At 42.2% G+C, this 23,038-nt stretch overlaps 1 protein-coding gene across 1 annotated transcript in view; it reads right to left on the reverse strand.

Annotated features, from left to right (window-relative positions):
• Positions 1 to 17,966, reverse strand: part of STK32A (serine/threonine kinase 32A) — a gene marked incomplete at both ends in the record, with an annotated part of 125,869 nt that extends 107,903 nt beyond the window's left edge. The window contains one exon of the mRNA XM_080804263.1: positions 17,915 to 17,966. Within this exon, the coding sequence (XP_080660389.1) occupies positions 17,915 to 17,966 (52 nt within the window). The remainder of the gene's footprint in view (positions 1 to 17,914) is intronic.
• Positions 17,967 to 23,038: the final 5,072 nt, after the last annotated feature.

Here is a 23,038-nt window from a genome sequence, read left to right on the forward strand (position 1 = left end):
ATAGCTGTCATCCTGGACTCGCCTTGACCACCATCTTGGGGATCTCCTTCATTCCTCTACAATGATGGATTTCCTGCTCGTTGCAGGAAAGTCTTCCTCCCTCTTATTTTACTCCCTTGTTTTTGTGGAGGACATCCTCCAATAGCTTCGTAAGAAAGATTGCTTGGGAGGTTAATTTTTGAAAATCTGCATATATGAAAAATAATTTATTCTCTTCATACCCAATTGAGAGGTCAGCTGGGTATTGAATTCTAGGTTGGAAATTACCTTCCTTCGAAATTTTGAAGGCATTGCCCTCCTTAATTTCTAGCTTTTTGTGTCACTGCTGAGAAATCTAAAGTTATTTTGATTCCAGATCCTTGGATGCAAGAGTTTTCTTTCTGGAACCTTACAGGACAGTATATTTGTATTCAATGCTTTGAAAGTTCATAATGGTACAGCTTTTTTATTCATTGTGCTGTGCATTGAATCAGCTCATTCATTCTGGAAATATGTGTCCTTAAGTTCAGGGCTTTTCTTTTTTCCCTTAAATTAAGTGGTCATGGTTTCTTCTCCTCTTTCCATCTTTTTGTGCCTTCTATTATTTAGAAACTGGAACTCTCAGACTGGGCTTTAAATTTTACTTGTCCTGCTTTTTTCTTTCTCTGTTTACTCATTCTGGAAAATTTCCTTAAATTTATCTTCTAAACCTTTGAATCTTTATACTCACGCTATATATATTTTTTTCCTAAAGCTAACTTTAACTCTCTAAAGGTTGCTTTCTTGATATCCTTTTTTTTTTCTATTAAAAAAAAAGTCTTTCTTTCTTTCATGAAGAGAGAGGAAAAGAGTGCAGACACACGCAAGCAGGACAGAAGGAGAGACCCTTCAGCAGGCTTCACACTCAGCACAGAGCCCCACTCAAGGCTGGATCCCATCCTGACTGGAGCCAACATCAAGAGCCAGACACTCAACCAATAGAGCTCACCTAGGCACCCCAATAGTTGTTCTTTCTTAACATCTCTCTGACAGTTTTCCTTAAGTTGCATTTTTTCTGTTGAAAACCTAGTCTTTATCTGTCCTATGAGAAGTCTTTCCTGTGTGTCTGAAAACCCTCAGTTATCTGCTCATATTTAAGTGTGGAGACCTAAAGTCCCATTTGGAAGTTACGAGCCTGTGGGGGAGTCTTGTCGACAGTAAGCTTCACTCTAGAGAGCTATGGCTAGAATGTTGTGCTCAAAAAACTCTCATGTTGGTAACTATACATCTTCCTTCTTAGGTTGGTCAAAGTCTTCAGAAAAACAAAAACAAAAAAACACACGCTCTATTATCCTTTTGTCTGGAGACTGAGACCCCAGCTGCCAGTGTTATCAGAGCCAAATAGGAAAAGAGGGCTGAGGGTCTAAGCACCCAATATGTGCTCATGTACCTGATTGGTCCCTCCATTTTCTACAAGGTGCCCCTGTGCCTGGTGCACCTGGTCTTCACAGTTAGGAGACCATCCTCTCCAGAGGATAAACCATGGTGTGGGGGTGGAGAGGACTAGTTTGTTTGTTTCTTTCTTTCTTTTTTCTTCTCTTTTCTTTTTTCTTTCTTTCAACAAAGTGATAGAAGGGCAGGATCAATTTTCATACAATCATCCAAACAATCCTTCTTATTTTAGACCTCCCCCTTCACCTGTCCTTCTAGAGGCACAGGACACTGCCAGTTCTTAGGGGATGGAAGTAGAGAAAAGTGTTTGACTCATCATTTTACCCTGAAGCCTTGCTTGACTTTTTTTTCTTATTCTTGAGATAGATATAATGATACCTACCTCATAGGGCTGTGGTGGGGATTAAATGAGATAATATATACTGGGAATACATCAAGAATATAATAGGCACTCAATAATTATGAGTTTGGGGTTTTTTTGGTTTTTGTTTATTTCTTTGTCTGTTTCTTTCCCAAAAAAGAACTTAACATTAGGAACCAGAGACAGCCATCTCTTTACTACTTACTAGCTAGGTGACTTTGGCTAGTGTTTTTTTAAAAACCATTTTTAGACTCGTATTCTTATCCGAATAAGGGGATGATGATCACTTTCTTACTCATATCTCAGAATTACTTTAAGAGTCACATTGGAAAAGGATGAGCAAGTACCTTGCACATGTCAAACACTGGCCTTGGGCTTTGGAGGCAGACAGAAGCGGGGTGATGCTTCAGCTCTGCCTCTTCCTGGATGTGTGAACTTGGGCAGGTTTTCTAAACTTGCTCTCAGTTCTCTGCTCTGTAAATCACTGTGTTGGTATTTTGGCCTCCATTTTTGTCTATGGTGGAACAGGATAACCACAGAAGTACCACACTGGAGAAGCGCTCTGGAGCCCCAGTCTCTCTTAGCCCACCTGGCAGCCACCCATCTCTCTGATGTGGCTCTAAGTTTCCTGCTCTGAAAGTTCCCTATAAACCCCCTGTCCCCCCACCCCTGCCCCTGCAGAGCATTATGCATTGTTGAATATCAGTGTAACCACATTCTTAGATGACATGGAGCCTTCTCCAGGAAAGAATATGCAAATACACGAACTAATGTTGGTATCATTTGGAGTTCCTCAGAATCCTATTGGTGGATGCCACGTGAACAGTTAGATCTCTTTTAAATGGAAGATGCTAACCTCTGGGGCACCCAGGTGACTCAGTGGATTAAGCCTTTGCCTTCGGCTCAGGTCATGATCTCAGGGTCCTGGGGTCAAGCCCGCATCAGGCTCTCTGCTCAGCAGGGAGCCTGCTTCCCACCCACCCCCCACCGTCTGCCTGCCTTTCTGCCTACTTGTGATATCTCTCTCTCTCTCTGTCAAATAAAAAAAAATTAAATCTTTAAAAGGAAAAAGAAAAAGAAAGATGCTAACTTTAAACCAGAATCCTAACATAGAACCTACATAGAAATCCCCATCACAAATCTAAGGATAATCTGCTAGCACTTTCCACTGCTCAGCATACAAAGCACTGTACAGGGCATTTTACTTGAATTATTTCATATAATCCTCATGAGCTCCAAAACACAAATAAAACCCCGAGACTTAAGGAAAGTAGGCAAGGTGCTCATGGTCAAGGAGCTAGTAAGAGCTGGAGTTAGCAGTCACATCAAGGGTATTGGTTTTGAGTAGATTAATCTCAAAATATTTGTTGAAGTCATTACCTTAGTACCTCAGAATGTGACCTTACTGGGGAATGATGTTGCAGATATAACTGTTTAAGTTAGGATGAGGTTATGAATCTAGTATGGAGTGGACCCTTCATCCAATATGACTGGTGTCTGGGTAGGAGGAGGGAAGTTTGCACACAGAGACACATGAAGACAGCCTGAAAGGATGCTACCAGTGCATGAACTGGACAGGAGGTATCCTCCCCTAGCAGAGTCAGTGGGCCATGGCCCTGCCAATACCTCGATTTAGGACTTAAAGCTTCTAGAACTGTCAGAAGTTCTATTGCTTTAAGCCATCTAGCTTGTGGTACTTGTTATGGTTGCCCTAGGAAACTAATAATAGGAAACTAATTTGGAGCTTCTGACTCCAAAATCTAAGCTTGTTACCACTAGACTACAACACATGCCTTCCATGTCCAACTCAAAACGCAGGGAGAGAAAAATATGATGACATGTTAAAACAGGAGAAAGATTGGCTAATTCTAACTCCAATTACATATTCCAAGAACTTGATGAACAGATGGAAGTAGACTCCCACTGTTCAAGAAGCAAGTTTGAGAAGCTTGTCGAGCAGGGCAAGATTACAGTTTTGAAGATTCTTGAAGGAGAGGTCTATAACTGTCTGGTATCTCGCTGGTGCCAAGCTTGGCTCTCGAGGAGGGAGACCAAGAGGAAATCGTTCATCTGGGCATCATTTCTACCTATAACACAATCTGCTGACTCTTAAAATTGCCTGTTGGCAACATCTTTTGAACAAAAATAAAATAATAGTTCCTGGTCTTCTAAGCCACTCTCTCCTTCAGTATGGATAAGCCAAAGCTCGGGTATGTCCAGTAGTGATGTATAGGTACAAATCCTGAGATGACTACAGGGCTCCTTCTTGAAAAGGATGTTGGAGGGAACAGAAAGCTCATTCTCCACCATTGCATAATGGTAAGTGCAGTCCTGCATGGTAGATACCTGTAACGGTTGCTGAGCTCTCTCTCAGCAACTCTGCTCCTAGGTATATACACCAAAGCACAGGAGAGCAGGAACTTGAACAGATGCCTGCACACCAGTGTTCGTGAAGCATTATCTACAATAGCGCAGAGGTGGAAATAACCCAAGTGTTCATTGACAGATAAAGGGATCAACAAAATGTGGTATATATGGACCATAGAAGAGTATACAGCCACCAAAAAGGATGGGTGATATTCTAACATGTGCTATAGCACTGAGGAACCTCAAAGACCTCATGCTCAGGGAAATGAGCCAGGCTCGAGATGACAAATACCGTATGATGATACTTACAGGATGTGCTTGGAAGAGTGAAGTTCATAGAGTCAGAAAGCAGAATAGAGTTACCAGGGGTGAGAGGGAGAAGGAATGGGGGACTTAGTATTTCATGGGTACAGAGTTTCTTTTTGGGATCAAGTTCTGGAAAGGACAGTGGTGATGGTTGCACATACCGTGAATGTACTTAATGCCACTGAGTTGTATACTTAAAAATATTTAAAATGACAAATTTTATGTGGTATTTTCCCAGAATCCAAAAATGCTTTCAAAAAGTCAGTTTACAACAAATGCTGCAAAATCCTTCACACCTCATTCAAGTTTATTTATCATTTAATTTTTATACAATATTCATACTTAAACTTCATCTAAATAGACCAACTGAACTCCTTTGAATATTATTTCATATAATAGTAATTTAATACTCCAAAATAAGTATCTCTTCCTTCTGATCATCCAAATATTTTTCAGGATTAAACAATTATTCAATGTCACAAAAGAGCAACTACACTCTGAGAATTCCCTTTGCATTTCAGAACCTAAGTATGTTCAAAACTGTACGTTTCAATAAATCATAATATGTCCATATTGCAGAATTTCATGAACATTAAATTGTACTTTCAAGGGGCGTTTGGGTGTCTCAGTAGGTTAAGCATCTGTCTGGGCTCAGGTCATGATCTCAGGGTCCTGGGATCAAGTCCCGCATTGGGCTCCCTGCTCAATGGGGTCTGCTTCTCTCTTTCCTTCTTACCTCCTCCTGCTCGTGCTCTCTCTCTTTCTCTCAAATAAATAAAATCTTTAAAAAATTAAATTATACTTTCAAGAATCAACAAGTTTTACAAAACTGGGATAAGCTACTCATGATGCAAGTGAAAATGAAGATAGGGATGTATGTAGTACATCATTCCAAATACACCAGAAGGCTTTTCTACACACACAGAGGTAAAAAAGACAAGACTATTAAAGTACTCATTTATTCAGCAAGGAGATATTAATGATACAGAACTGAACAAAACAGACACAATTCCTGTCCTCACTGAGTTTTTTTTTTTTCCCTAGTGGTAGGAAACAACAACAACAAAAAAATAAGTCAATGAAAACAAGAAATATGAAGAAAACTGTAGAGGGCTGAGGGATGCCAGAAAGGATGCAGGATGGAGACTGCAAAGGGAAACTCCCTGAAATGTTATCAGTGGTTACCAATGGGTTGAGGCATTATGGGTAATTTTTTCTTCCTGATTATATTTTCCAAGCTTTCTATAATTCAAATGTACTAATTTTATAGTTATAAAATGTTTTAAATGCACATTTAAACACACACTTCCTAAGAACAGCTGCAATAACGTTCATTTCTCTTTATGTTGGAGACCTCCACAAAATGTGAACCACAGGGAATACTGGAATCATAGTCTTGGATGGAAACTCACCGAGGAAAGTAAGCCAATTCCAGTTATCCATTAGGAATGTAAGAATTAAACAAATTCTTGTAAACACTTAGCGAAGCCTGAGTTTAGAATATTTTCCCCGGTAATTTACACATACCCTGGACAGAAAATGAGAAGGTTATCAAAGTGGTAATGAGTTCTGTATTTTGTAAAAGTAAATCAAAATTATCCCACCAGGTGTCAAACAAATTAGGCTGATATAAATAGGTCAAAAAATGAGTGACAGTGATGGTAAAATGAATTGAGAAAGACATGAATGTCACTGTAATTGTTGTCTTTGATGAACAAAGGAAGATGAGCAAAGCTCAAGAATAGATATTAACAGCATAATTCATGCCAGACAAGGAAAGGTTTAATACACGGAACCCCTATCCCTTTAGTAACCACGTGGTCTAAGGGATATGTATGTGAGTACCAGTGGAGGTAAAGGTAGAGGACACTGGGAGGGGCAGTGGTGCACCTCTCTGAGAGCAGGATTCAGTAGTGGACACGTAATGGACATTTGCTGGGTTTTTTGGTAAGATTTTATTTATTTATTTGAGAGAGCGAGAGGGAGCAAACATGAAGGGGAGGTGGGGCAGAGGAAGAGGCATAGAGAGAGGTAGAAGCAGGCTCCTCATGGAGCCAAACTCGGGGCTCAATCCCAGGACCCTGGGATCATGACCTGAGCTACTTAGCCACCCAGGCATCCCTGGACATTTGCTGTTTTTCACTGAAAAGAATCTCTTTCCATTTGTTCATTTGATTTTATAAATTCATTCTGGTTGGCCATCCTAGGTAGATATCTATAACTGAAAGAAATGAGATTCTTTTAACATCATGATTCAGGATCTAGGGGCGCCTGGCTGTCTCAGTCAGTAGAGCATGTGACTCTTGATCTCAGGGTCATGAGTTCAAGCCCCATATTGGGCCTAGAGCTTCCTTGAAAAAATTCAGGATCTAGTTGTGTGGCTCTCTGATTTTAGGTCAGTGCTTTCATCTTCCTACGCCTTGGTCCTGCCATGCGTAAACTGCACACTGAGTCGATGATAAAGTACATTATGGTTGTTGGTCTCTCCCATTACGCCTAACAAGAATGTTACTGGATAGTGGGTGCATTTCACATCACTTGCTTCTAAATCGAGCGTTGTGACATATTTAGTATATGGAGAGGAAGACGAGGATGGGTGAGAGTCCAAGAGAGAGTTTCTAACTGGCCACCTCCCAGAAAAACTGCCAGCCTGGGGCAATGATAGTCACCACCATGCCCCAGAGTCACAGGGGTGCTCACCCCACCTATCCCTGCATCAGTACCCAGACTTCTGTCATAGATGGAGGGTGGCAGGGGGGAGGGTGGCACTAGGATCAACAGACCTAGAACTCTTCCTGGGGAGGGGGCAGCGTATGAGCCTAGCCCTCAAGCCCTCATGGGAGGATCCATCGTCTCATCAGACCTCACAAATACAAATTCAGATATCACATTGGTCAGAGTTCAGAGACAGCAACGCAGGGCATTCCAGCCCAGGTGTGGGAGACTTCTGAAGGTAAGGTCCTGTGTACCTGCTCTCATCCCACTTGGGTGGAGCCATCCCTGGTTCCTATTCATGTGATTTCCTAGTTTTTTCCCTTTATTTTGGTAGAAAGCTTAGACTTGTAGGCTCAGTCTAGTATCTCCTCTTAAAAAACGATTTCTGCTTTCACATCATATTCAGTTTCAGCTATTGGCTCATTTCTCTGCTCCTCTTTAGACCACACTTATTGAAAGAGTTGACACTTGCTGTGTCTATGTCCTCGCCTCACCTACACCCACCAACTCCCCAGAGTCTGGCTCATGCCCCCACATCCCCACTGAACTGCTTTCATCCATATCCCTAGTCTCCTCCTGCTTGCCTGATCCCATAGTTATTTCTCACCGGCCTCTATCCCACAGGAACATTCAACAGAAATGACTACTCCCTCGTTCCCAAAATACTCTTCTCTCTTAAATTTCAGGATAAATCATTTCTTGTTCTTTACTGCCTGCTGCTTCTCACTTTTCTTAGCTTGATGGCTTTCCTCTGCCTGACTTCTCAATAATGGGCTTCCTCTCCTATTTTGTTTTCACATACTCTCCTAGCCCAGACTCCTCAGTCCCCATAGAATTGAGAACCACACCTTCAGAATGCTAGCCTGGACTTCCCCAGTCACCTCTGACTGCTCAGTCTCAGGATTCTAACCAACACCATGATTTAGAGCCTCTTGGTCACTTTACAAACCCTAACAAGGACTCATGATTATGACTGGACATGTCCCCAACCCCTCAGTGCCCCACATTTATGTTAGCCAAGTGTCACAGCCATCTTCCTGCCTATTCAAGTAAACACCTAGATAGAATTCATTCTTGATTTTGTCCTTTCTGTCTTATTCCACATCCAGACCATCAGTGATTCTCAATTATTTTATACTGAAAATAAATGTTGACTCAATTCTCAGTTTCGTATCTCCCTTCCTAGACTGCTAGCCTGGGGAACTATCTTTCACTTAAATATCATCCTGATGGAAATAGGTCATTTTTTTTTTTTTCATCTCAACCACTTAAGTAAGTGATCTATAAGAACTTACTGAAAGTTACAATTATATAGTTGAATTTTACAGATCAGAAAATCCCATCACCCTAAAAAAAGGCTGGAGGAGAAAAGGAAAACACACACTGGGTGGGTTTTATTTTTTTACTTGCCACATAAAAGCATTAAAAATTCAGGTGATTATGATAATGTGATAACGGTATTACTAATGTTTATTGAGCAGTTACTATGTGCCAGGCACTATGCTATATGCTTTTTATGGAGAGTCGCTTCAAAAATTTTTTAAAGATATTTATTTATTTATTTGAGAGAGAAAGAGAGAGAGAGAGAGAGAGAGAAAATCTCAAGCAGACTCCCCAATGAGTGTGGAGCCCAACATGGAGTCCAATCTCACGACCCTGAGATCGTGACCCGAACTGAGACCAGGAGTCAGATGCTCAACTGACTGAGCCACCCAGGCAGCCCTGGGATAATCAATTTCTATTCCTACAAAAAAATTGTATGAGGCAGATCAAATTTTAGCTCCCATTTACAGACAAGGAAACTGGGGATTAGAGAGGAAGGTCACTTCACTGAGTTCTCACAGTGGAGAAGAATTTCTATTTCCACTCAATAGAAAAATTTCTATTTCCACTTAACCACTAAACACACACACACACACACACACACACACAAGGATGCGATCTTAGAACTGAAATGTTTAGCGGTATTAGCTTTCAGAGAAGCTAATTGCATTGCCCTCATTTTTTTCCTTTCATCACAGACAAAGAAAAGCCTTGCTATAGGTTGGCGTTGGTCCACAGAGGGTGTCTGGGAGCCACTGGTTTAGCCTATAAGGGATACCCTGATACTAGCTAAAGTTGAAGGTCAGCTCTAGAACATATCACTTTTAATCCCCTGATGACAAATTACTTAGCTGGCTCACTAACCCTTAATCATACCAAATGGTTGGCAGCAAATGGTTGTCACCAATACATGTGGAGCTTGGCAGGTCCTCTAAGGATATATTTGGACCTTCTCCAGAGAAGCAGCCTCCAAGGCCAAATGATGGCATCTGTTTGCATAGTCAGTACTTCCTTCTTATGAAACTCTGTGTCCCAGGGCGTCTGGGATTTACCACTACTGGTGCCAAGACCAAGCAATGGGCACCAATGGCTTCCTTTCCTGCTGACTAAACCCTAATTCCTGACTATGCTCAGAAGTCAAAAATACACTGGCTATTTCCTTAGAACAAAGCAGAAAGTAGAACAATGGGGTAGAATGGGGGTGATCAACACCTCTGGCTGTTTGATGCCCCTCAGTTGAAGAAATGCCCCTGGTAGGAAATCAGTTCCACTGTGATATTTCAGGTGAATTACAGGCTGGAACCCGTTTATTTGAACCTAGTCAGTATAAATTTCAAATAATATATATTAGAAACATAATACCTTTGATCCATTGTAACAGTCAGTTATCTGGCCCAAGTTCTCCATTGGTTCATAATGATGAGCCAAAAGATTTGGTGAAGCGTGACTTTAAGCATCTATGGAGAACAGACACCATTCCCCTTGCCTGGCTTCTCAGTTTAAGGCTAGAGGGCTATGGATGGATATGAGAGGGGGCCTCAGAACATGTGAATAAATGTCTACAGGATGCCGTGGGTCAAGGGTGAGCAAAGGAGGGCCTGCAGGGCAGATCTAACCCACCATCTATTTCTAAATGGCTTATAAGCTAAGAATGGCTTTTGTATTTTTAAATGTTCAGAAAAAAAAAATAAAAAGAATATTTTGCCACAAGTGAAAATGATGTAAAATTCAAATCACAGGGCCCATAAATAAAATGTTACTGGAAGAGAGCCACCTTCTTTTGTTCTCTCGTTATCTGTGGCTACTTTCATGCCACGATGGCAGAGCTGAGTAGCTGTGACAGAGACTGAAGTGCAAAGCATAAGGTCTTTACTATTTGGCCCATCACACAAAAAGATTGCCAACCCCTATGTGAAGTAATTCTCAGAAATAAAAAATACTGGCTACTCCAGTATAAAGCAAGGTTAACATGAGTTCTTCTACTGTAAAGATGACACCAGAAAGGGAAGAAGAAATAGCTCAAGAGGAATAAAATATGGCAAGTGCTGGTCTATTGAATTCAAAATCTATCACTGTCAGGTTTTTGGTGTTTTCACCATAGAAACAGGGCTCACTGTCCCAGTTTAACAAGAATATTATTCCATATTGGCTTTTTGTGGCTGTTTCCAAATGACATTGGTCACACAGCAATGCATAGTTGAATCCCTTGTATCATGCATAGACCCTCAAGTGGTCAACTGATGACTTGCACTGGTCACTGAGCTCGGGCCTCTCCGGCCATTCAGCAGATGTTGGACCCTCCTTCACTGCCTTTCTCACTGAAGACAGTAGGCTTGGAGAACCAACATGTGTTCTGAACACTGAAACCAGCTTATAGACCTAGGGAGTTCAATCTAGGTAGTTTCAATATGAAAACTGAAAAATGTCTCTAGCTTTGGATAAAAATAAAAAGTTAGTATGCCTCGAGTGTTATTTAATACTGAGCAACTATTTGCCACAATTTATTCATAAGACACTCTGAACTAAAATGTTCTTTCTTTAAAAAAACAATAAAGAGGGGCGCCTGGGTGGCTCAGTGGGTTAAAGCCTCTGCCTTTGGCTCAGGTCATGATCCCAGGGTCCTGGGATTGAGCCCCGAATCAGGCTCTCTGCTCAGCGGGGAGCCTGCTTCTTCCTCTCTCTCTGCCTGCCTCTCTGCCTACTTGTGATCTCTGTCTGTTAAATAAATAAAATCTTATAAAAAAAAAGCAGTAAGAAAGAAATGAACTGTCTCCAAATCCAGTTCCTCTTTGGACCAGCAACATGCAGCATCTCACAGTTAAACAGAACTACCTAGCGTTTAACTCATTAACCTGAGGAGACATGAACTGAGCTCCATGAAGAACTCATGGTGAGAAAAGCTTGCAGAACATAATCACTCTGTAGCCGAAGAGATTTCGCCTGTCATAGTCTGCTGCAATTAAACCAGAGGGGGAAGAAATCAATGGGAACAAACCATGTTTCCAACAGAGAAAGAAGAGATATAATCAAGACCTTTCATTTCCCAAGCTGAGATCCCCAGAATATGATGTGTCACGACGCATTAAAAGGTTTTCTATAGAAATGGTTTCATTTTTGAAGTATGTTGGAAAAATATCAGAATCCCAAGATTTCAATATTCTAGGACTTTTCAGAGTCTTTAACATGCTAATAAGCATTGTGAATCTCCGAAGGCAGGATGTAGCTTTACTGCATTAGCTAGAGTGGATTCTTCTAAATATGTATTCGTAACTCACTGCTCAGGAAACATGCAAATGAGAAGCACTACCTCTGTCTGGGAGGTCTGTTTTCTTGGCTGTCTAGTTTCTCCCTGATTCTTCCAACTCCATAGAATGCGGGAGATAAAGCTCTCGTGAGTACCCATTCTTATAAACCAGTGGAGCTGAGGTTATTTATGACGAATGCTTTAACTAAATGTCAGACCATCCATGATGCCTTAATTTTTTAAGAAGCCAGTTCTCACAAGAGAAATTCTCCTTATACTCTCCCAATCTTTTTAATATAAAATAGTAAATAATATAAGAGCACAGGACTCCACGTTTTAGAGGGGAAAGACTGAAATTTATTTGCCTTTCCAACTGGGTACAAAAACGCAACGCATAGACTTTAACAAAGGAGATTTTCAAAGTCCTTCTTTGCTGGAATCAATTCAGGAAGCTCCCATTTCTTTTGGCCTGCAAATCTGTGGTCAATTTTTTTGGCCCAACATTTTGAAGGACCCATTGCCTCTGCCACCAAAGAAGTTGTAGGAAAACTGGCACCAGTCACACATCCTAGGAGACAAGTGTTGCCAAATCAAAGTAGAACACTGAGTTTTCAGCAAGTCCAAAGAATAATGCAATAATTTGGCTCTCTGAAAACTCAGGGCGCTGATGAGCTCTTTGTAGCAGCTTTTAACCTAAAGCCAACTTTTCTTAGCTACAACACCCCAGAAAATTGTCTCTTGGCTTAACTACACCAATTCTGTCACCCCTATATTCTTTGTATATGCTTAGAAACACGCACTATTAACAATGATTGCAAGATCCTCTCCTGTTGCTAGACCCTGAATTGTAAACAAGCTACCTTCTCCTGCTATTCAAGACTTTCTTTGCCTAAATCACCTTGAAAACCTCAATGACTGGCCTTTTCAAATGCTGATTTTTTAAAATAAAACAAGCCAAAACAAAACAAAACAAAACAAAAACCACAAAAAAACCCAAGCAAAACAAAACAAAAACACTGTTCAGACAGAGGAAATAAAGCAGACTTAAAGAAAAAGTTACAAACATTAAAAAAAATCACTTACAAGCATAATCTTTACTTTCAGACAACTTACAATGTCTTTATCATTAATTATTTCTCTAGAGCATCCATATGGTAGTTGGGTAGAGGGGAGGGCATTTGTCACTGTGTCTTTTGATCAAATGGGATTACTTAACTAGTCATCTTTGAGCTTAAATTAGAAAAAGTGAAGTTTATTGATTTTTCAGCCTACTGAGTTTTTTATTTTGCCTCAAATGAAAATACAATCACCCAGGGGAACGATGAAAGAGAAACCAGATGAGATTATGTTTTTGTGAGGTCATTAACCTGGCTTCTTTTTAAAGGGCTTTCTATATAGGTTTTCAGAGAATCCATGAAATCTGCCATTCTGTCATTTTAATTTCATTGATAGAATTGTGAGTGGGTCCTATTAACTACGGCATCTACAAGAGCTGCTTCTAATCAATTTCGTTTCTTTCAAAGCTGAAGTACAGCAAAGAGCTCATGCTAAGAGACTCTGCTCGTAAATAATGGTGTCACTAACATTAATTGGGTGCTTTCCTTATTTGGGGCACCCCACTAAGTGTTTTACTTACATTGTTTTATTGAACCTCACAATGACCCAAGGAAGGATGCCTGATAATCATTTGCATTTTATATAGGAAGAAACTGAGGCTTTACAGAGGTTCAGTAACTTGCAGAATAGAAAGGTAGTCCCTCCCCACCCCGCCCCATGTTAATTCATTAGTAGTTACTTAGGCTTGCGACTTTTCTCCCCATGGTATTTCAGGTCCCCTCAGAACACTTTATCACTAGTCAAATTGACTCTTGTGTTTGATGATGGTGCTGCTGAGATTCAAATTTGTGTATATGTGTTTCTAATAGCAGTGCCCAGGCTTTCACCCACTATGCTAAGCGGTCTTCGACTACAAAACACAAAACCTAATTAGGTGGAAGACAGTGGAGTGTTTCCTTAAAAAATTAAAAAAATTACCATATGATCCAGCAATTTCACGCCTAAGAATACACCTGAAAGAATTGAAAACAGGGACTCGAACAGGTATTTGTACACTTATGTTTACAGCAGTATTATTTATAGTATAATCAAAGGTAGAAACAACCAAATGTCCACTGATAAAGGATAACCAAAATGTGATACATACATGTAGTAGAATATATTCAGCCTTAAAAAGGGAACGGAATTGTTATAAACGCTATAATACAGATAAACCTTGGAAACATTACGCTAAGTAAAATAAGCTGGACAGAAAAGGACAAATATTACGTGATCCCATTTATGTCAGGTATCTGGAATAGTCAAATTCATAGAGTCATAAAGTAGAAAGATGGTTGCCAAGGACTGGGGTGGCAGGGGGCCGGGGCGGGGGTGGGGAAGGGGAGTTGCTGTGTAATGGGTACCAGATTTCAGTTTGGGAAAATGAAAAAATTCTAGAGATAGATGATGCTGACAGTTGCCCAGATCTGAATATACTTATTGCCACTGAACTGTATGTACACTTAAAAACAGTTAAAATGATACATTTTATTATGCATATTTTATCAAAACAAAAAAAGTTACGACTGAGATTTGTACTAAAATATGAAACGTAGGCCACAAAGCAAAGCAAAACAAAACAAAACTAGTATAATTTGAGATCCACTTTGTAAAAGGTAACAGTAATCAGAGAAGCAGATCTTATTCTATTCAACGGCACTATAAATCTTCCACTTTGTTTTCATCAAACAAAGATCACCATAAATAGCTAATAGAATGATGCTTTCAAGTTCACTAGCAGATGAAACAACATGATACAAAGTGTCGGGATGAATTCCAGCAAGAACAGCTTGTTTTACTGGATACCTGGTAATATCTTATTCTTTAATTACCTTCAAAGTGAATCAAAACACTTTTCCAGGAGAAATCTTGAAATATTATTTGGGAAAATTGGTTCACGTTTTCTCCTCAAATCTATATACTGGGAAAAGCAAACACTTTGAAGGAAATATTAAACACTTTTTCATCATGTATTGGAATTCTTTTCAGCAATATTTTTAAAATAATTAAATTGGCTCATTTAAGTGCCCTAGATTCTGGCCCGGTTTGATTATTTATATAAAAATGAGATAGAAAATGATGTAGGCATTAATGTTCTTTGATTAGTCAGTGCTTTGTTGTTGTTTTTTTTACTTGGTCAGAAGCTTCATAGCAGTCAAATAAAATTGTACCTTGTGCTCAATCTGGAGCTATGAAAGGGGTCAAATCAACTTTATAGGATTTACTGCTCAAAAAACATGCATGCTCAGAATGTCATATGTTCCCTCCAAAAATTCAGTGATCTTGTAAATAAACAAGTGAATATAGCAATTAAATACACCACCTTTTTGTAATATGCAAACTCACAGGCATGAGAATGTTAAGATACGGGCAATTGTTCATTTCTGATTTTGCCATTATTTGGACTTTCGACTTGAGTTTCCTGTACTTGAACTGTTCTTTTCATGTCATTGCATTAGCGGCTTCTTCTCATCTTTCAGGCTTCACCTCAGATGTCACCTCCTCAGAAAGGCCAACTCTGACCACACTCTATCTCAAGGGGTCTCTCCACCGTCACCCTGTCCCTCTCCATAAGATCCCTGAGTCATTCCCTTGATGGCACTTCAACACTGTCTCAAGTTGTCTCGTTTATTCTGCCTGGCAACTGTGTGTGTGGACGGACTCACAGCATCACCTCTCGGGGGCACAGACTGTACTGTTATGTTCAGCTCTTCTCTTTATGGGCACTCTGGTGGGCTGATCTCACCAGGCTGGGGGATGAACAGCTAAAAGGTGGTGACCTATAAGGGGTTACAAAGGACATGCGGCATGTCTGGGTGGCTCAGTTAGTTGGGCGTCAAACTCTTGGTTTTGGCTCAGGTCATGATCTCAGGGTCATGAGATTGACCCCTGCATTGGGCTCCATGCTCAGGAGGGAGTCTGAGATTTTGTCCCTCTGCCCCTCCCCCTTCCTTGTGCATGTTTTCTCTCTCTCTCTCTCTCTCTCAAATAATAAATCTGGCCTCTCTTTCCTGCCCTCTTCTCTGGCCTCACGCACATCACGGGCTCAGAATCCACAGGGAATGCAGTGAACCAAACAAGTGAAATCAAGCCTACTCGTCTTTTCATTTTAGAGACGGAAAACTCAAGTAACATCATTGGTCTTTAGATCTTTGCCTTTATGACTGGATAAAGCAAAGCCAGGCGACAAGAGTGGGAAAAAAGGTTGACCAAGACCATTTTCTAAATGGGTAATTCAGAGTTCCCCTGTAATACATTGTACAGGTAATAACAATGCACCTTTCACTTGATAGTGAATGACTGGGGACAGGGCATCCTGAGCAGTCGGACATTTGTGTTTAGAAGAGAACATCCAAAGAACCAAAGACCGAGATGGTAGCAAGCTTCTAGTAGTCCTCTGATAACTAGTTGTTAAACAGCTAGTTCTTCCGGTCTTTTGTAACAAAACGGAACTTATTTTTAGAAGGCTCATGGCCACATTAAGATAATAAACTAAGTTTCCCAGTCTTCCTGGGAGTCTGGGAGTCTGGGAGTCGTAACTGGGTCTGGGCTTGTCCCCCAGAGTGATAAGCAACAGCCAGATCAGAGGCTTGGGAGGCGTGGGCTCAGTCTCCCTCCTTGACCCCTTCCCTGTGGCTGGAATGCCGACGCGGTGGGGAGCGTCCTGGGGCAGGAGCATGAGAGTGACACTAGGGAGAGGGAGAGAAGGAAAAGCAGCAGCCCTCTGGAGCCACACATTTCTCCCTGCCTATTTTGTTACGTGAGAAAGAAGAACGTATCCATCTTGCTTGAGTTGTGGTCATTTGCAGTTTCTGTTTCAGCAGATGTACTTTCTAACACAGTAGACTTCCATGGCTGATTCAGATGCTGCTTCATAATTTTTGGAAAGTGGTGTTAGGATCTCCAAACTAAACTTTTTGAGTTGAAAACAACCTTCAAAAGGGTGCTGGGTAATACAGTCGGTTAAGTCTTGGTTTTGTCTTGGTTGAGTCTTGGTTTTGGCTCAGATCCCGATCTCAGGGCCGTGGGACTAAGTCCTGTGTCAGGTTCCTCGTTCAGTGCCGAGTCCGCTTGGGATTCCCTTCCTTTCTCTTCCTCTCTTCATGCATGTGTGTGCTCTCTCTCAAATAAATAAATAAAATCTTAAAAAAAAAAAAAACACCTTCAAGTTTGCCCTATCTTTTCACTTAACTGAGGAAATTGAAGATAGGATAAATAAACTTCTTGAGCCCCACTGGTAGCTTGGAATAGGACCAGTGCTCAGAATTCCGAAATTTCAGTTCATTGTTCTTTTCCTTTGTGGTCTAATCAGCAGAACTCCCTCCCTCTGAGAGGCCTGAACAGTTTCCTAGCTGGGACTGGAACTGCCTTTTTTCCGGTCAACCTATCAGTAGCTGCCCCATGCGTATACTGACAAGGCTGATCTGGCTTCCTTGCTGGGAACGAAGGGTGAGAGGGGGAGGCAGATGTCTTCTTCTGACATGCCTCACTGTGGGATGGCAAGCGAATCAGGAAAACCCTCGCTTTGATTTCTTTTCTGGCTGAGCCTGACCTTGAAACTTCCCTTTCCTCCAATAATACTGATTCATTTTCCTATGACCTAGCCTTGCGAAATTTGTCTAGGACCCTGAAGCATGCCAGTAAGAAGCTCAGACGGCTCCTACTTGCATGACTCCATTCTATAATATAATGAATATTGATTATCATTCAGATGTAATTTGGTAAAACAAGAAATCTTCTATAACAACTAGCAGTAGGGGTAACTTCAGCTGTCAGGGAAATGGCAAGAGAACAACAAATCCTTTCATTTCAAGGTCTTTTATCCACCAGGTGCCTGTCCGCAGCTCCCTTTGGACAAAGGGTATTGGTGTAGTCGTAATTAAGAAAACTGCCCAAGGGCTGATGGAAAGTGGAAGGTAAAAGCCAGCTATTAGCATCTAAGATCCTCAGGCTTACTCTTGTAGTTCGTTGGTTGGTTCCTTCCTTCCTTCCTTCCTTTTAGTCTTAGACTATGATTTACGTATGAAACAAAGTATTTATATTTGAATTCTGCAAAATTCTATACTTTATATACAGTAATCACATATTCTTACCATCTTCATTTTCATCAAACACTGGTGGTTTGCTTGAAGTGTTGGCTCCCATGGTCAAGTCGGCCTAGACCCAGATCCTCCAGTTAAACTCTCCTGGCAGAAACATTCATCTTCACTCAACAGAGATCTGGAAGCCTTAGCTCGATATCTGGAAGAGAAAAAGAAATGGTATCCTTACAATATGGTGGGCTCTAGGAACCCTGAGCACAGAACTGTGGTTGCAATATTCTCCTGATCTGTACCCCTAGAACAGAATCTTTTTGTGTTGAAAATGATAATTTCACAAGTACAGAGAACATCAGGTGTCTGGGAGAACCCCCTACATGGCCTCATGGGTAGTGGTCTTAGACTTACAGAGAAGGAAGGGAGCAAAATATTTCTCTAAGTAAGAAAACAAGTTTAAAATCTGGTCCAACAATGTTGTATTTAAGAAGTATGTAATAAAAATATTTCATTGTGACTCTCTATATTGTTAAGAATATATTATTTGTTAACATTTTTTTTGATGTTTGAAGCAACAACTTTATCATTTTTTTAGTCATAAAAATACATTTCCCACCTCTTTCCTCCTACTGTGGAAGGTACTACAACATAAAAAGAACAAGGTCTGAGTTTGGGCTTTACCTCACCAGCAAACTGCTAAATTTCACTAAACTTGTTTCTTTTTTCCCCCCTTCCCCTGAACTTGAAGATGATGATGGTCCTCTCCTCAAAGGCAAATCAAATGTGATTTGGGACAATACCTGAAAGTATTTTCACAGCATAAGTGTTCCATGATTGTTGGCCACCCTAAAGCTTCAAAAAGGGATGTGTGTAAGAGCTAACACCCCTGAAGAAATGTACATTTATGGCTTTGTTCATTTGGAAAACTTTCCCTGAAATTGATCAAGTGTGGCAGCGTCCAGAGTTCTGGTTCTGAAACTAACACTTAACAATGGCTTTGGGCCAATTACTTGACCCCTCGTCTCTAAGATGATGGAAACCACAGTGCCTTCCTCAGGAATCACAAACTCCCATGCCTTATTCAAGCCAGGCACAAATGCAGGTGCATGCACTGGGCCAGGTGGAGGATGTCAGTGCCTGGAGGGGACCCTGGTCACCTGGAGAAACCAGGCTCCATCTAAAAGAAGTCACTACTCTCAGATCTAAAAGTTTGTTGCCACACGGAAACACAGATCTGACGAAAAAAGGGGTAAAGATCCAGATTTTATACAAAACAATGTTTAAAAATTCATTTCAGCTATATGGCCTGAGCAAATCTCATGGGACAAAGACAGCTCCTGGGATATAGTTAATGAGATAATGTCCATAAGGCAATTAGCACAATGCCTGGTACATAATTTGCAAAGAATAGAATACTATTTTTAATAGTAACTGTATTTCCTTATATATAATTTTTTTTTAACATCTGCTCATTGATTTCCTCTCGGACTTTTTCCACATGACAGAAATAGAGATTAGAGCTAGAATTGAAGAAAGGGTCCCAAGCAAACCTGGGGGAAGGATGGGAGTTACTGAAAAAGCACTTGAGAAGCTCCTAGGCAAGTCTAGAAGAAAAGCTCATTTTCCCATTAGGAAAATGTAAGTAAAGCCTGCATTTGGAAGGCAGACTCATTAAGGAAATGCTACTTTTCATACTAAAAGCCAACAGTTGGCTAAGTGCCACAGGGACTTTAAAAAGAATCATTAAATGGAGAGCAAAGGAAGAGTCAGCAATTAGGAAGCAACCAATTAAATGGTATGGGGGAGGGGCAGGTGGTAACAGGTGGCCCGAGTAACCCTGGGGAATTATTGACATCAGGAGGACAAAAAGACCTCAACTCTGTATGCTCCCTAAAAAAATAAAAAAGAAAAAAAAAAGGGCTTTTAATTTTACTATAAAAGGGGCTGAGGAGGAAGCAAGTGGGATGATGCCCTTAGTGTTTCACTGTGGGCCAGGGAGAAGGGAATGGGGTGCTTTCTGTGTTTTATTATTGCATTTAGAGCCCAGAATAAGCAGGGAATAGTGGGAGGACAGAACCACATTAGAGAGGACTGGTCCTAAAGAGAACATTGATCTTAACGAGTTGAGATTTTTAACACTGTAGACTGGGATCACATTTTCTTTCATTTTGTGCGTAAAACCTTAAGACACATAATTTTCACACCACGCCCCAATCCTGTCATTCTTATATTTTTCTTCACTTCTCAGGCTTTTGTCAAGTAGCCTGTGTTCCTGTAGCATAAGATGTACAAAACATTGACCTTGCAAGTTGTCAAGACAGAGAAAGAGAGCGAAATATTATCACAATTTGCCACGTTTCAGAGTTCCATCCTGACATGCAGACAATTTTGTTCAGCAAACATCCAGTGATTTTTTAAGCGGGAAGGAAATATGTCAACAGGAAACTACTTTTGTGTCTGTTTGGGGAAAGGGGAGGTGGATGTGATGGCTTCTCCATTGGACCTGATGCATCCTAGCCAGGTTAGAACTGTCTTTCCCACTTTCTCCCCATGGGGATAACCAAGTTAGGTAATTTCCCCCCATATCCAGAAAGAAAGAAACGATCTCTGGCAGGAAAATGGAGACACATCCTTCCGGTTTTGCTGCATAGGACCCAGCAGAGCTACAGTACTCTACTCTGCCAAACCCACATCGTCCTGACCTCCTGGCATGGAGTCTGTAGGGTGACACGAGAATCACCTGAAGATGTCTAGAGGACAGTGACCACCCCTGCAAACCAACATCCTGAACATGGAAAATCTAAGAGAGAAAGAAATGTGTCTTATAAGGACACAGAAAATTTTTAGATTCTCCCCTGACCTGGCCAGTTATCAGATTATTTACCACAGACTCATTTTCTCAGGCTAACGTACGAGCTTCGGCCTGCATTTTGGGAGGCTGTCAACTGGTGAGCTTTTCTAAGATGCTAAGACCCCTTAAGTAAGAGGTGTCGTCTTTTAGGAACTGAATCACCTATGTTGTGATGTGAGAAAGTTGCCACTTCACAGATGGAACTGTTCCGTTCACTGCCATAGCTCATGCACCTAACTTAGTTTGCATTTGAAATACAGAATTTCTTAAACTCAGAAACACACAGAAACACAGCAAGAAAGAAAATGTCATGAAAAACCACACCATTCTGTTAGACTGGTTATATTTCATCCACCTCGCTTCCTCATTTTTATATAGTAAAAATTACAGGTAAACAATATTTCTACCTGAACCCCCCCCTGCCAAATTAGTTTCCCTTGCACACTTCCCAAAGACAGACACAATTGTGTATATGGTGTACAGTCCCCTTTCTATTTATTTTACACATACCGTGTGTTTTAAGATAAGTCACCTAAATGACATGGACTAGAAGGTACAATTCGCATCTTGCTGTGATCATTTCCCCTTACAGCTTTGTGATCTAGGCAGGCTGGTCTCGCAAGCTCTGATTTCTGCTTTTTAAGGGCTGCATAGCAGTCCACGGTGTGAATACACCGCATTTTATTTTTCTGTGTAAAAATGTTCAAATTCTTCCGGCTTAGGGAAAACACCCTTGTGGAGTTGAGGCAACCATCAAAGGTAGTTTCTGCTGGTTTCAAAGCTGGGTAGAGAACAGTCAGAAACACCTGGCGCTTACCTCCACCCAGCAAACATTTATTGAAGTCTGTGTGGGTCTGGACCTGAGTCAGTGAGAGGCTGGTGGACAAGGAGGGGGTACACAGTAACTAGGAAGCTGGGCTTGATCCCAGCCCTATCTGGCTGTGGTGGGTTGTCTTGACTACCCGCCTTTGTCTTATTTCTCTTCCCCTTTAACTTCCTAGCTTCCCAGCAGTGCCCTGACCATGCAGGTTTATTTAAAAGAAATAAAAATCTACACCACCACTCACCTCGATCTTGGTTCTCTCTCCTCTCCTTCAAGAAGCTCGGACTGGTGCTTCCGCCCCGGGGCACGGGGGCTAGCAGAAGGGCTCCCGGAGCCGAGGAGAGAGCAAGGAAAAGACGCCTACCTGCCCGGGCGCGGGCGGCGGCGGGCGGCGGTGGGCACGGGGCTGCGCGGGACTGGCCCAGGGCGGGCGGCACCTGCGGCTGCCGGGGCTCCGAGCGCCACCCGAGCGCGCAGCTCCTCCGGGAGGGGCCGGCAGAGGGGAGCGGCCAGCCCGCGGGCGTCCCCTGTCGCCGCCCTCCCCAGAAACCGCCGGGCAGTTGCCTGGGAGAGCGACAGTCCCCTGGGGTCGGTGCGTCGCCGAGGGAGGGCGAGACGGGGGACAGCGACGCGGGCGCGGCTCCGAGCCGGTGGCGGGGATCCCGAGGCTCCTTGGCACGGTCCCGAGCCGCCGCCAGCGGAGCGCGCCCCAACTTCCCAGACCGAGCCCCAGATGGCCTGAAGCGACCCCCTTCCCGTCCGAGACGCCCCGGCAGCGCAGCGGAGGACGGGGGACCTGGCGGGGGGGCGCTACGGGCCCGCAGACTGGGATGGAGAAGGGCGCGATTTCCTGTTAGACGAAGTCGGGTATTGCGGGAAACCCAAGAGAGGATGGAGAATTTCACAGGGCCCGACAGGAAGCATCTTTTGTTTCTGGTCTAGCAGATTTCCTCGTTTGACTGCTGGGAAAACTGAGGCACGGACAAGAAAATTCTCACCGAGTGTAACGTAAACTTTTTCCAGACCTAGGTCTCCTGCTCGCAGCCCCCGTCCCCGTTTGTTTTCCGCGCACCTTGGTCAGCCTCGACCTCTGCGTGTGGAGGAGGGGTCGGGGGACGGGGACACAGACACGGAGGCCATCCCCCTGGAACTTTCTTTGTGCTGTTCCCGTTGCCGCTCTCTGTACTTCCCCTTTGTAGTAAATCAATAAGGTCGAAATAACTTTTGTTTTCCCACCAACCCAATTGTCGCACGTGCATAAGACACCAGAGAGCTGGCACTTGGTTGCTTTCTGTCGCGGCGAGGGTGGGGATCGTGGGCGCTCGCGGAGCAGGGCGGAGATGGAGGGTGTAGGTCTAGGCTGGGGTGGGCTGGGGACAGCTTCTCTTCAGCTCCAGCGTTTCCCTGCCATGTGGAAATGCCAGCTCTGTGTTGCCAAACATTCGGATTTTAGAAGAGAAGCTAGCAACGAGAACTTCTGTGTGAAATCTCCCATTATTTAAAAACA

The sequence above is a fragment of the Martes martes genome (genome assembly GCF_963455335.1).
Source record: "Martes martes genome assembly, chromosome: 5".
Classification (NCBI taxonomy): domain Eukaryota; kingdom Metazoa; phylum Chordata; class Mammalia; order Carnivora; family Mustelidae; genus Martes; species Martes martes.